Source organism: Oncorhynchus kisutch, linkage group LG15 (assembly GCF_002021735.2).
Source record: "Oncorhynchus kisutch isolate 150728-3 linkage group LG15, Okis_V2, whole genome shotgun sequence".
Lineage (NCBI taxonomy): Eukaryota > Metazoa > Chordata > Actinopteri > Salmoniformes > Salmonidae > Oncorhynchus > Oncorhynchus kisutch.
Window position 1 is genome coordinate 12,383,379 of NC_034188.2, and position 14,249 is coordinate 12,397,627.

General features: G+C 43.9%; 1 protein-coding gene across 1 annotated transcript; it reads right to left on the minus strand.

The window, feature by feature from the left end:
- Positions 1-5,390: 5,390 nt before the first annotated feature.
- Positions 5,391-12,626, minus strand: LOC109904955 (BTB/POZ domain-containing protein KCTD12-like). The gene has a single exon (XM_020502046.2). It carries the CDS (start codon positions 11,795-11,797, stop codon positions 10,946-10,948), a length of 852 nt encoding a protein of 283 aa, XP_020357635.1. The 5' UTR covers positions 11,798-12,626; the 3' UTR covers positions 5,391-10,945.
- Between the last annotated feature and the right edge of the window lie 1,623 nt (positions 12,627-14,249).

Sequence of the window (14,249 nt, forward strand, 5' to 3'; positions counted from 1 at the left end):
TGACTGAGAGGTGTGTGTTTTGTGTGGGTGTGTGTGTGTTGTGCATGCGTATGCCGAGCAGGTCTGCAGTAGGCTACTCTGTGGCAGTAATATCAGCCTAGAACCAAACGCTGACTGAGCGACCTCATTGACATGATAATAAGAATCAGTATCACACACAGCCATGCCTCTCCAGTCTATGGCTTGGAAGACTTCAAATGGACCACAAAAACTCCATTTACCCTGGAAGGAGAGAGAGAGTAGGTATAATATTACCCTGGAAGGAGAGAGAGAGTAGTTATAATATTACCCTGGAAGGAGAGAGAGAGTAGTTATAATATTACCCTGGAAGGAGAGAGTAGTTATAATATTACCCTGGAAGGAGAGAGAGAGTAGTTATAATATTACCCTGGAAGGAGAGAGTAGTTATAATATTACCCTGGAAGGAGAGAGAGAGTAGTTATAATATTACCCTGGAAGGAGAGAGAGAGTAGTTATAATATTACCCTGGAAGGAGAGAGAGAGTAGCTATAATATTACCCTGGAATGGGATAGAGAGTAGTTATAATATTACCCTGGAAGGAGAGAGAGAGTAGTTATAATATTACCCTGGAAGGAGAGAGAGAGTAGCTATAATATTACCCTGGAAGGAGAGAGAGTAGCTATAATATTACCCTGGAAGGAGAGAGAGAGTAGCTATAATATTACCCTGAAATGGGATAGAGAGTAGTTATAATATTACCCTGGAAGGAGAGAGAGAGTAGCTATAATATTACCCTGGAATGGGATAGAGAGTAGTTATAATATTACCCTGGAAGGAGAGAGAGAGTAGTTATAATATTACCCTGGAAGGAGAGAGAGAGTAGCTATAATATTACCCTGGAAGGAGAGAGAGAGTAGCTATAATATTACCCTGGAAGGAGAGAGAGAGTAGTTATAATATTACCCTGGAAGGGTATAGAGAGTAGCTATAATATTACTATGGAAGGATAGAGAGTAGCTATAATATTACTATGGAAGGATAGAGAGTAGCTATAATATTACCCTGGAAGGAGAGAGAGTAGCTATAATATTACTATGGAAGGGTATAGAGAGTAGTTATAATATTACCCTGGAAGGAGAGAGTAGCTATAATATGACCCTGGAAGGAGAGAGTAGTTATAATATTACCCTGGAAGGAAAGAGTAGTTATAATATTACCCTGGAAGGGTATAGAGAGTAGTTATAATATTACCCTGGAAGGGTATAGAGAGTAGTTATAATATTACCCTGGAAGGAAAGAGTAGTTATAATATTACCCTGGAAGGGTATAGAGAGTAGTTATAATATTACCCTGGAAGGGTATAGAGAGTAGTTATAATATTACCCTGGAAGGAAAGAGTAGTTATAATATTACCCTGGAAGGGTATAGAGAGTAGTTATAATATTACCCTGGAAGGGTATAGAGAGTAGTTATAATATTACCCTGGAAGGGTATAGAGAGTAGTTATAATATTACCCTGGAAGGGTATAGAGAGTAGTTATAATATTACCCTGGAAGGGTATAGAGAGTAGTTATAATATTACCCTGGAAGGGTATAGAGAGTAGTTATAATATTACCCTGGAAGGGTATAGAGAGTAGTTATAATATTACCCTGGAAGGGTATAGAGAGTAGTTATAATATTACCCTGGAAGGAGAGAGTAGTTATAATATTACCCTGGAAGGAGAGAGTAGTTATAATATTACCCTGGAAGGAGAGAGAGAGTAGTTATAATATTACCCTGGAAGGGTATAGAGAGTAGCTATAATATTACTATGGGAGGATAGAGAGTAGCTATAATATTACTATGGAAGGATAGAGAGTAGCTATAATATTACCCTGGAAGGAGAGAGAGTAGCTATAATATTACTATGGAAGGGTATAGAGAGTAGTTATAATATTACCCTGGAAGGAGAGAGTAGCTATAATATTACCCTGGAAGGAGAGAGAGTAGCTATAATATTACCCTGGAAGGAGAGAGTAGCTATAATATGACCCTGGAAGGAGAGAGTAGCTATAATATTACCCTGGAAGGAGATAGAGTAGCTATAATATTACCCTGGAAGGAGAGAGAGTAGCTATAATATTACCCTGGAAGGGGATGGAGAGTAGTTATAATATTACCCTGGAAGGGTATAGAGAGTAGTTATAATATCACCCTGGAAGGAGAGAGTAGCTATAATATTACCCTGGAAGGAGAGAGTACCTATAATATTACCCTGGAAGGGTATAGAGAGTAGTTATAATATTACCCTGGAAGGAGAGAGTAGCTATAATATGACCCTGGAAGGAGAGAGTAGCTACAGTGCCTTGCGAAAGTATTCGGCCCCCTTGAACTTTGCGACCTTTTGCCACATTTCAGGCTTCAAACATAAAGATATAAAACTGTATTTTTTTGTGAAGAATCAACAACAAGTGGGACACAATCATGAAGTGGAACGACATTTATTGGATATTTCAAACCTTTTTAACAAATCAAAAACTGAAAAATTGGGCGTGCAAAATTATTCAGCCCCTTTACTTTCAGTGCAGCAAACTCTCTCCAGAAGTTCAGTGAGGATCTCTGAATGATCCAATGTTGACCTAAATGACTAATGATGATAAATACAATCCACCTGTGTGTAATCAAGTCTCCGTATAAATGCACCTGCACTGTGATAGTCTCAGAGGTCCGTTAAAAGCGCAGAGAGCATCATGAAGAACAAGGAACACACCAGGCAGGTCCGAGATACTGTTGTGAAGAAGTTTAAAGCCGGATTTGGATACAACAAGATTTCCCAAGCTTTAAACATCCCAAGGAGCACTGTGCAAGCGATAATATTGAAATGGAAGGAGTATCAGACCACTGCAAATCTACCAAGACCTGGCCGTCCCTCTAAACTTTCAGCTCATACAAGGAGAAGACTGATCAGAGATGCAGCCAAGAGGCCCATGATCACTCTGGATGAACTGCAGAGATCTACAGCTGAGGTGGGAGACTCTGTCCATAGAACAACAATCAGTCGTATATTGCACAAATCTGGCCTTTATGGAAGAGTGGCAAGAAGAAAGCCATTTCTTAAAGATATCCATAAAAAGTGTCGTTTAAAGTTTGCCACAAGCCACCTGGGAGACACACCAAACATGTGGAAGAAGGTGCTCTGGTCAGATGAAACCAAAATTGAACTTTTTGGCAACAATGCAAAACGTTATGTTTGGCGTAAAAGCAACACAGCTCATCACCCTGAACACACCATCCCCACTGTCAAACATGGTGGTGGCAGCATCATAGTTTGGGCCTGCTTTTCTTCAGCAGGGACAGGGAAGATGGTTAAAATTGATGGGAAGATGGATGGAGCCAAATACAGGACCATTCTGGAAGAAAACCTGATGGAGTCTGCAAAAGACCTGAGACTGGGACGGAGATTTGTCTTCCAACAAGACAATGATCCAAAACATAAAGCAAAATCTACAATGGAAATGGTTCAAAAATAAACATATCCAGGTGTTAGAATGGCCAAGTCAAAGTCCAGACCTGAATCCAATCGAGAATCTGTGGAAAGAACTGAAAACTGCTGTTCACAAATGCTCTCCATCCAACCTCACTGAGCTCGAGCTGTTTTGCAAGGAGGAATGGGAAAAAATGTCAGTCTCTCGATGTGCAAAACTGATAGAGACATACCCCAAGCGACTTACAGCTGTAATCGCAGCAAAAGGTGGCGCTACAAAGTATTAACTTAAGGGGGCTGAATAATTTTGCACGCCCAATTTTTCAGTTTTTGATTTGTTAAAAAAGTTAGAAATATCCAATAAATGTCGTTCCACTTCATGATTGTGTCCCACTTGTTGTTGATTCTTCACAAAAAAATACAGTTTTATATCTTTATGTTTGAAGCCTGACATGTGGCAAAAGGTCGCAAAGTTCAAGGGGGCCGAATACTTTCGCAAGGCACTGTATATCTATTCCTTCTGTGTGTATATCTATTCCTTCTGTGTGTATATCTATTCCCTCTGTGTATATTTATTCCCTCTGTGTATATCTATTCCCTCTGTGTATATCTATTCCCTCTGTGTATATCTTTTCCCTCTGTGTGTATATCTATTCCCTCTGTGTATATCTATTCCCTCTGTGTATATCTATTCCCTCTCTGTATATCTATTCCCTCTGTGTATATCTATTCCCTCTATGTGTATATCTATTCCCTCTGTGTGTATATCTATTCCTTCTGTGTGTATATCTATTCCCTCTGTGTATATCTATTCCTTCTCTGTGTGTATATCTATTCCTTCTCTGTGTATATCTATTCCTTCTCTGTGTATATCTATTCCCTCTGTGTATATCTATTCCTTCTGTGTGTATATCTATTCCCTCTGTGTGTATATCTATTCCCTCTGTGTGTATATCTATTCCCTCTGTGTGTATATCTATTCCCTCTATGTGTATATCTATTCCCTCTGTGTGTATATCTATTCCCTGTGTGTATATCTATTCCCTCTGTGTGTATATCTATTCCCTCTATGTGTATATCTATTCCCTCTGTGTGTATATCTATTCCCTGTGTGTATATCTATTCCCTCTATGTGTATATCTATTCCCTCTGTGTATATCTATTCCCTGTGTGTATATCTATTCCCTCTGTGTATATCTATTCCCTGTGTGTATATCTATTCCCTCTGTGTGTATATCTATTCCCTGTGTGTATATCTATTCCCTCTGTGTGTATATCTATTCCCTGTGTGTATATCTATTCCCTCTGTGTATATCTATTCCCTCTATGTGTATACCTATTTCTGTGTATTCCCTCTTTCCTTCTCTAACTGTGGCTTATCTGGCAGGGGAAATGAGGAGGATCCCACTGCGTGTCTGGCACCCTATTCCATATTTAGTACACTACCTTATGAACAGAGCTATATGGGAATGACATAGGAACGACATAGGGAACAGGGTGTAATTTGTTCCGCAAACACTGAGAGATTGAAGCTGACTGCTGAAGGCATGTTGTCCTGAAGATGCACGGGGCCTTATCACTCTCTGGCTCAGGGACTTTCAAGGCTAAGCTACAGTATAAGGCCTACTGTGTCCCTGGCTCTCTCTACTCCACTCTCCAGTCCACACATAGAGCACCAGTACTAATGTTGCCTGGTGCTAGAGGGCTCTAATAGCAACACTCTAGATTCTAGAACACTCCGGAGCACTCTATAGCTACATTCCAGTAGATTCCGGAACACTCTATAACACTCCCCCTCTCACATGTTGTGTTCTGAAGGACATGTGAAGACCGAGAAGGTGAGAAATATAATAACAGAAAGAGGAGGTAGATGACACAGTGTTATAAATGCATGCTTAGTGTAACTATCTTACCGTACAAGATTCTGGACAGCATATTAAAAAAGGTAGATAAGAACCATGCATGATACAATGTCTTTATTGTACGATCATGACATGGTATTCTGGTGACTGTTCACACCTGCTCACTATATGGCTCACAACCAAACATGCTATACTTTTCAAACCAGCTTTAGATCACCATCCGGGATAACTTCATCGTATCTAAGTGACACTATTACATCAACAGTGTTATTTCCCCAGGTCGGCCAGTTGAGAACAAGTTTTAATTTACAACTGTGACCTGGCTAAGATAAAGCAAAGCAGTGCGACAAAAAACAACAACACAGAGTTACACATGGAATAAACAAACATACAGTCAATAACATTATAGACAATCTGTATACAGTGTGTGCAAATGGAGTAAGGAGGTAAGGCAATAACTAGGCCAATAGTAGCGAAGTAGTTACTGTTGACCGCTGAGCCTCATCGTTAACCACAGAGGTATAGACCTGTAGCATAAACACTACCTTCTGAAAGTCCCTCAACGTGCTTCTGCACCTTGCAGCTAACAGGTTGCTGTGGCCTTTTACACTACGATGTGGATGTGCAGTCACTCACTGACGAGACCAAACCCACACTCATACCACCTCCTCATTAACCCCAGACTCAGTTTGGATTGGTCGGAAAAACGTACCAGGCACTGTGACAACACTATAGAGGATTCCACTGCCGTCATCCAAAAATAGACAGATCTAGAAGAGAGAGAGGCAGCACATAAAGATTTTAACGTGTGTGTGTGTGTGTGTGTGTGCGTGCGAGCGCCAGACTGAGAATATTTTGAGAGCTTCTGACATCGAAGCCATTTAAAATATTTATGACTTACTACCTTTATATAAAGGTTATGATTCATTGACTTGATTCATACTTAATAGACTCACTCACCTCACTTTACATAACAAGGGTTGAGTGGATTCATACTTAATTGTGAGAAAAAAAGTCAACACCATCCAACAAGATCTCACAGTCGCGGCAAAATGAGATGTTCAGCCACGTTCTCCTGCTGCTCTGTATCGTTCCATTTCTCCAAACATCAACTTTCAAAGTTAAAGGTTAAGTTTAGGCACTCATTCCAAATGGTTATGGGTTTGGGATGGGGTTGAAACCAGAAATAAAAAACCAGTGTCCACAACTGGGATCAAACACCCAACCTTCTGATCCAGAGTCAAGGGATTACCCTACTTGATGCTAATAGCGCTGACTTTGCCCCTAGTGGCTGGTTTTGAAGGCATTTCCTGACGTCCTCAGGACATGGATAGTTGTCCAATTTCGTCGCCCACAAATGGTACATCTTGCTGTTTGAGCATCAGAGAGGGCAATGGGAGAAAAATACAGAGACTGTTGACTGTATTCAATGGGAGAAAAATACAGAGACTGTTGACTGTATTCAATGGGAGAAAAATACAGAGACTGTTGACTGTATTCAATGGGAGAAAAATCAGAGACTTCGTTTTCTCTGTTTCGATGGAAACCAGTGATCCCTGTTTGCAATCTACCTGGCCTGGCTATCACTCAACAACAACTATGTTAATTAATATCTGGTGTCTGACTGATACTAGGTTACTACAGTATATTCAGGTCTAATTAGTAATGTCTGGTGTCTGACTGATACTAGGTTACTACAGTATATTCAGGTCTAATTAGTAATGTCTGGTGTCTGACTGATACTAGGTTACTACAGTATATTCAGGTCTAATTAGTAATGTCTGGTGTCTGACTGATACTAGGTTACTACGGTATATTCAGGTCTAATTAGTAATGTCTGGTGTCTGACTGATACTAGGTTACTACAGTATATTCAGGTCTAATTAGTCATGTCTGGTGTCTGACTGATACTAGGTTACTACGGTATATTCAGGTCTAATTAGTAATGTCTGGTGTCTGACTGATACTAGGTTACTACAGTATATTCAGGTCTAATTAGTAATGTCTGGTGTCTGACTGATACTAGGTTACTACGGTATATTCAGGTCTAATTAAGAAAGAGAGAGAGACAGAAAGAGGTGGAAAGTCTTGGAAGTATACAGGTACATTTATAGGCCTGTGGTCCCTTCGGTAAAAACATGAACATTTGAAAGGATTTACTTGTGAAATATTTTATAGTCTCTTAACACTTTTCAGTTACAACAATAATAATAATAATATCAATGAGAGCGTACACAACTCTACTGAAATGTCACCCTAGTTAGTTACTAAAACAATTCATAAAAGGATGTACAATGCAAGATAAATAACACATGAATTGACAGACGACATATTCCTTCTGTCTGCTGTATAACAAGAAGAATATGCTGACACACACCCAAAAACTGTTTTATAGAGGTTCTGATTAACGGAGAGTAAGCTATGAAAAGAAAGTCACACACTAATTATGTTCCCAAACATTTAGTAGGTACAGCAACCGTAGGTATACAGTCCACCCTGTGTGAGAAACATGTCCCCCCATTGCTGTTTGGTCTACGTTTGACTTGTGACATCGACACTGAAGCTGACATTGACGACTCAATGCTCCTGTCAAAATTGTGCCATGACACTCGAAGAACGCGCCATGACACTCGAAGAACGCGCCATGACACTCGAAGAACGCGCCATGACACTCGAAGAACGCGCCATGACACTCGAAGAACGCGCCATGACACTCGAAGAACGCGCCATGACACTCGAAGAACGCGCCATGACACTCGAAGAACGTGCCATCACACTCGAAGAACGTGCCATCACACTCGAAGAACGCGCCATCACACTCGAAGAACGCGCCATCACACTCGAAGAACGCGCCATCACACTCGAAGAACGCGCCATCACACTCGAAGAACGCGCCATCACACTCGAAGAACGCGCCATCACACTCGAAGAACGCGCCATCACACTCTAAGAATGTGCCATCACACTCGAAGAACGCGCCATCACACTCTAGCGATATCCGATAAAAGATTGATCATCCGTCAGGTATTCAGAATGTCTTCACACCTTCACTCACATTAAAATCACTCCGTCTACCGAACCGTCAAGGCAGTTTCTTTAACAAGAGTTTCTCTTTGTCAGGGAGAATATTCTGTACTTTACAAGTCATATAGTTTACAAGTCACATTACTAGTTGATCCATTGATTATTACTGGTACAAGTTTAGTCTTTTCAGATAATTAGTGTTTCTTGGTATTGGAGATGATTCTCAAGATGTATTTGACCTACTGAGGTACTGTTGGTTGAAGTTGTGAGGTTGTTGTTGATATGCAGACTTGCCCTGAGGGTATACCTGAATATTACCCCATACCACTTAACCATTCACACACTTTCTTCTGTTACTGTGGTTATAGTTGCTGTGGGTACAATTACTGTTCAGTCCTACTACAGTCAATTCCTAAAATACAACTGGTGTGACTGTACTGACGACGTGCACTAACCAGTGATTTTGCACTTATAAGAGGTGCACTTATCAGTAATCAACTGTACTACAACATTCCCTCAAAAATATGCACAATATCCATGTCCTATCCTATACTGTTGTTTAGCTGCTAGAGTTTGGGGAGAATGTCGTCCTTTGGCTGGTAATGGCGTACACCTGTCTCCTTCTCCTGGGTGTACACATTACAGTCAATGAAAGCTACCAAATATCAAAGAGCTTAAAAGTGGAATACTGAACTGAATAGAAGAGTTTGGGATAGATAGAGTAAAAACACAGTCCAATGAGAAAAGGGAGAGAAGAGGGCTAAGAGCCAAAACGCTGTGGGCTTTCAATAACAAGAGAGGCGGTATAAAAACCAAGACGAGAGGAGGAGGAAGAGTATAAGGATGGGTAGGAGAGGTTCTGTGGACATTGTGATGTAACACTTCACATCCCCTCTGGTCTTCCAGGCATGGGCCAAGGACGATTAGAATTCTCAACACTCCTTCGAACAATCAAATAACACACTTCAACCACCCTATTCCCCATGTAAGTGCACTACTTTTGACCAGGGCCTGCATAAGGCTTTGGTCAAAAGTAGTGCACTACATAGAGGATAGGGTGCCATTTCCGACAAACCCTCACCCTGTACTAAAACCACTCTGTACTAAAACCACTTATTTCTCTTTCTTGCAGTCAAACACACAACTTGATATTTTCCCCTTGTTTGTTAGCTTTGACTCTCGGACAAGACCCAGCGTTGTTTTTCTAGCATTAAGGATCCCCTCTAGAATGCAAATACCTGGGTTGTCCTAAAGAATATATACATGAACAGCTCGAGAGGATATTGATGGTCCATATAGATCTTCTTTTACCTTATAAGGAGTTCACTGTGCTTTTTTGTGAGACAAGGTGGCATCATGTAAGTTGGTTGTCTTCACAAGCAGAGACTTAACAAAAGGTGAGGCGTTATCTTTACAAGAAAAAGATAATCATTTTTTTATTTTACCTTTATTTAACTAGGCAAGTCAGTTAAGAACAAGTTCTTATTTTTCAATGACGGCCTAGGAACAGTGGGTTAACTGCCTGTTCAGGGGCAGAACGACAGATATTCACCGTGTCAGCTCGGGGATTCGATCTTGCAACCTTTCAGTTACTAGTCCAACGCTCTAACCACTAGGCAACCTGCCACCCCATTTGAATGGTAAAAGTGAACGGCCCCTTTCCCAACAGTTTGGTCTCAGACATATAAGGAAAATAAGAAGAGGGGAAGAAGGAAATGAAAGACTTTCGTTTTGTGTGACACTTTGCTCTTGTTTGTGCCCGGCTGGCCACTCTCTCTCTCTCATTCCTCTAGGCTGCTTAGACGTCACATTGTTTGGCCATTTTAGTTCAGAGGAGTAGGAGGGTCTGTTGGAGAGATTCAGAACAAAATAGTACTTCAATCTAGGCCCTTTTCCGATTGGCCCCTCCAGCCTGCTAAAGGTACAGACCAGGCAGGACCTGAACTGGACTAAACAAGCTCTTTTACACACAGCATTGTGCTTCACCAAGGCAGATACTATATACAAGAGGACGGACAGTACATGGAGGGTGGGGAGGGGGGAGCAGTCTCTGTAGGATGGTTAGGGGGGCTGTGGTCAGGTCTCTGAGGCTTGGTGCTGGGGCAATGGTTGGGTTATAGCTGGATCAGGAGAGGGGACCGCAGAGGTGGTAAGGATTACAGCTGATGGGTGAGAGAGACATATGGAGAGAGGGGACGGCTGGTTGGAGGCAGGGGGGCCTGACGCAGGGGGCCAGGGCCCATGGAGATTGGGGCCAGGGGTGCTTGAAGCAGGAATCCAGGGCTGGGGGCTAGGGAGCACTAAGGGGGCCAAAGAGCCAGGGGGCAGGGGCTGGGGGGCAGGGGCTGGAGGCTGGGGTCCAGGAGGCAAGGGAATAATTGATGGATCCAGGGATGCAAGGGGGCCCAGGGCTGGATACAGGGAGGTGAGGGGATCCAGGGAGACGAGGGGGCCCAGGGCTGGATACAGGGAGACGAGGGGACCCAGGGCTGGATACAGTGAGACGAGGGGATCCAGGACTGGATACAGGGAGACGAGGGGATCCAGGACTGGATACAGGGAGACGAGGGTAGAGGAGGCTGGATGCTGGGGACCACTAGGGGGACCGGGGACCAGGGCTGATGATGACCTCACTCACGGTAGAACACGTATTCAGTGTAGCTGGTCCAGATCTTGTCGTCCGTCTGCTCGTGAGCGAAGGCGCAGGTCCCCGTGGAGTTACAGGCCACCATGTGAAACCCGGCGTCTGCCAGCTTGTCAAAGGCCTGCTCCAGGAAGGTGAATTTGAGGTAGTAGCGTGACGTGTAGCGCTCTGGGGGCCGGTCCGGGTCACGGCTCTCGTTCAGCGTCTCCCCAAACACCTCTTTAGCCAGCGACGTCTTGCCACAGACCATAATGCGAGCAACACGTCTGAACTTGGCGTCGGTCTGGCTGTCGCGCCCCAAAGTATAGGAGCCGCGATAACCGATGGTGATGAATCCCGAGCGTTTACCGTCTCCACTGGGGACCAGACTGGCGCAGGCGGCAGTGCCCAGCGAGGCCAGGTTGCGCCCGGTGTCGATGCCCGGCGAGGAGTCCTCCGGGTCACTCTGACACCCCTCGTCACCCAGCGAGTTCTGCTTGCTGAGTTTGGGCGCCAGGATCTTTATGAGCTCAGGTAGGTTGAAGAACTCAGCCTCCCGCTGCAGGCGACCCCGCTCTGGGAAGTGGTCAGGGAGCACCAGCTGCTGATCTCTCATGTAGTCCAGAATATACCGGAACAGGAAACCATCCCGGTCCACGAAGAAACGGCCCTTGGTGTCCCTCGCCAGCCCTTTGGTGGATTTCCTGCTAAACATCTCCCACAGGAGAGAGTCTGGTACGCTGACGAGGGTTGAGTAGCGAGTGATGTACACCTGGCCGCCCACGTTCAGCTCTACTATCTCAGGGAAGATGACTGCTTCCCCTAAAGGAATGCTGGGGGTGTTATCGGGCAGAGCCATGGCTATGGTCGTTCTGTTACAGAGAACTCTGCAACCCTCCTCCTACTGTCACCTTGCTAGTGAGGTGGGGAGATTTGTTTCCAAGTTATAGCCTACAACTGGACACAGCAGCTCAGAATAGGTTACTTGCGTTCATATGAAATACATTTGAATTAAAAAAAATGAGTTTTCTGTTGTCAAAATGAACAAAAGGGTATTTCTGAAACCCTAAAGGTGATCAGCTGATAAAAAAGGGCTTAACTACAGCAGAGCACTATTCCTAAAAGAGCAAAGCAATCACCTAAACTGCAGTTCTATCATCTCAGGCCGGTAATAGCAAGACTTGACAACACGAAGGCATCTATTCTAACCACAGGTAGCTAAAACACCTTGTGTCCATGTCCTTTACGCGTAAACCAATGGAATATCCTGAATATTGCACCCGAGGATTAAAACAAAATAGCCTACCAAAATCCGTTCCCACTTGCATTTCTCAACGAGTCTTGTCTATATATGGAGAACAGTCCGGAATGGATAATAGCTCACAGCAGTCCTTGATCGTTTCCTCTTATTTCGCCCGATTGTCTTGACGCAAAAATACAAAAGGTGGAACTTCAGTACGATCCATAATTGGAGGTGTCGGTTGGAGTACGGATCAGGAATAGCCAATAAGGGAAGCAGAATTCCCAGACGAAATGCGAGCTAGAGCCGTGAACAAAAACAACTCTAGTCGTGCCATCGCCGAGGGGACGAAGCTATCTGTCTTTCATTCGCTAGGTTTTCTCCTCCCGTAGTAATAGCCACTCTCTTATGCCATTCCGGAGAGCTCTGCTGCTGCAAAAAAGTACCGTAAATAATCAGCCCCGTTAAACCCCACCTACCTGCCGGTGACGCGCTCTAGCTTTGCCCCGGCCCGGGTCAGTGTTTATATTATGCAAAACTAACAGTTTCACTTACGGCTATAAACACAAAGGCAGATCTGTGATTGTTTAGATGATTCATCAAATGGAATTATGGAGATGATTCATCATTTGGTGTCATGTCATTTCTGTCATGAGCCATATAGCAAAGCAATTGAGATGTCAATTTGATTTGCAATGTCAATTTAAATGAATTTGTCCTTTTTGAACATCAACTGTGAATAGTATAGTCAACAGGGGTGTAAATGACCAACTAGGGGTCCTTAGAATTGTCATTAACGGTCCTTATAATAACACTCAGATCCCTATAATAAAACAGGACAGCAGCGACACCTATCGGATATAACTACAACTACAACAATGGCAAATACCCAAGACTAAATACAAAACATTGAGCACTCCGTAAAAACGTTAGATATAATTTGAATTCCAAATCAATTTAAAAAAAACATCTAAATTGCATTGTAATTAAGATCACTTTATTGGTCAATTGCACACAAGGTCCAACCAAAATTTGACTTCCGCTATTAACCCAACCCCTCTGAAAGACACACACATATACCGTTTTTTTGGAGGAGAGGAGCGGTGGCTGCCAGACTGGGTGCCCAGGGAGCTGTTGTAGTGGGGGGTTAAGTGCCTTGTTCAAGGGCACAAAAGAAAGCAATGGTAACTAGGATTTGATACCAGCAACCCTTTGGTAGCCTGCTTACTTCCCGACTTTTCCTGTCTGACCCGGGATTAGAACAGGTAACCCTCCTGCTGCTGGCTCGCCTCTCTTACCACTAGGCTACATGCGCTCGCCTCTCCTACCACTAGGTTAGCTGCCGCTCGCCTCTCCTACCACTAGGCTACATGCACTCACCTCTCTTACCACTAGGCTACATGCGCTCGCCTCTCCTACCACTAGGTTACCTGCCGCTCGCCTCTCCTACCACTAGGCTACATGCACTCACCTCTCTTACCACTAGGCTACATGCCCTCGCCTCTCCTACCACTAGGCTACATGGCCTCACCTCTCCTACCACTAGGCTACATGCCCTCGCCTCTCCTACCACTAGGCTACATGCCCTCACCTCTCCTACCACTAGGCTACATGCCCTCACCTCTCCTACCACTAGGCTACATGCCCTCACCTCTCCTACCACTAGGCTACATGCCCTCACCTCTCCTACCACTAGGCTACATGCCCTCACCTCTCCTACCACTAGGCTACATGCCCTCACCTCTCCAACCACTAGGCTACATGCGCTCACCTCTCCAACCACTAGGCTACATGCGCTCACCTCTCCTACCACTAGGCTACATGCACTCACCTCTCTTACCACTAGGCTACATGCCCTCACCTCTCCTACCACTAGGCTACATGCCCTCACCTCTCCTACCACTAGGCTACATGCCCTCGCCTCTCCTACCACTAGGCTACATGCCCTCACCTCTCCTACCACTAGGCTACATGCCCTCACCTCTCCTACCACTAGGCTACATGCCCTCACCTCTCCAACCACTAGGCTACATGCGCTCACCTCTCCAACCACTAGGCTACATGCGCTCAC

Excerpts from the sequence above, each read along its gene's own strand:
- LOC109904955 (XM_020502046.2), bottom strand. The coding sequence starts at position 11,797 with ATGGCTCTGCCCGATAACACCCCCAGCATTCCTTTAGGGGAAGCAGTC.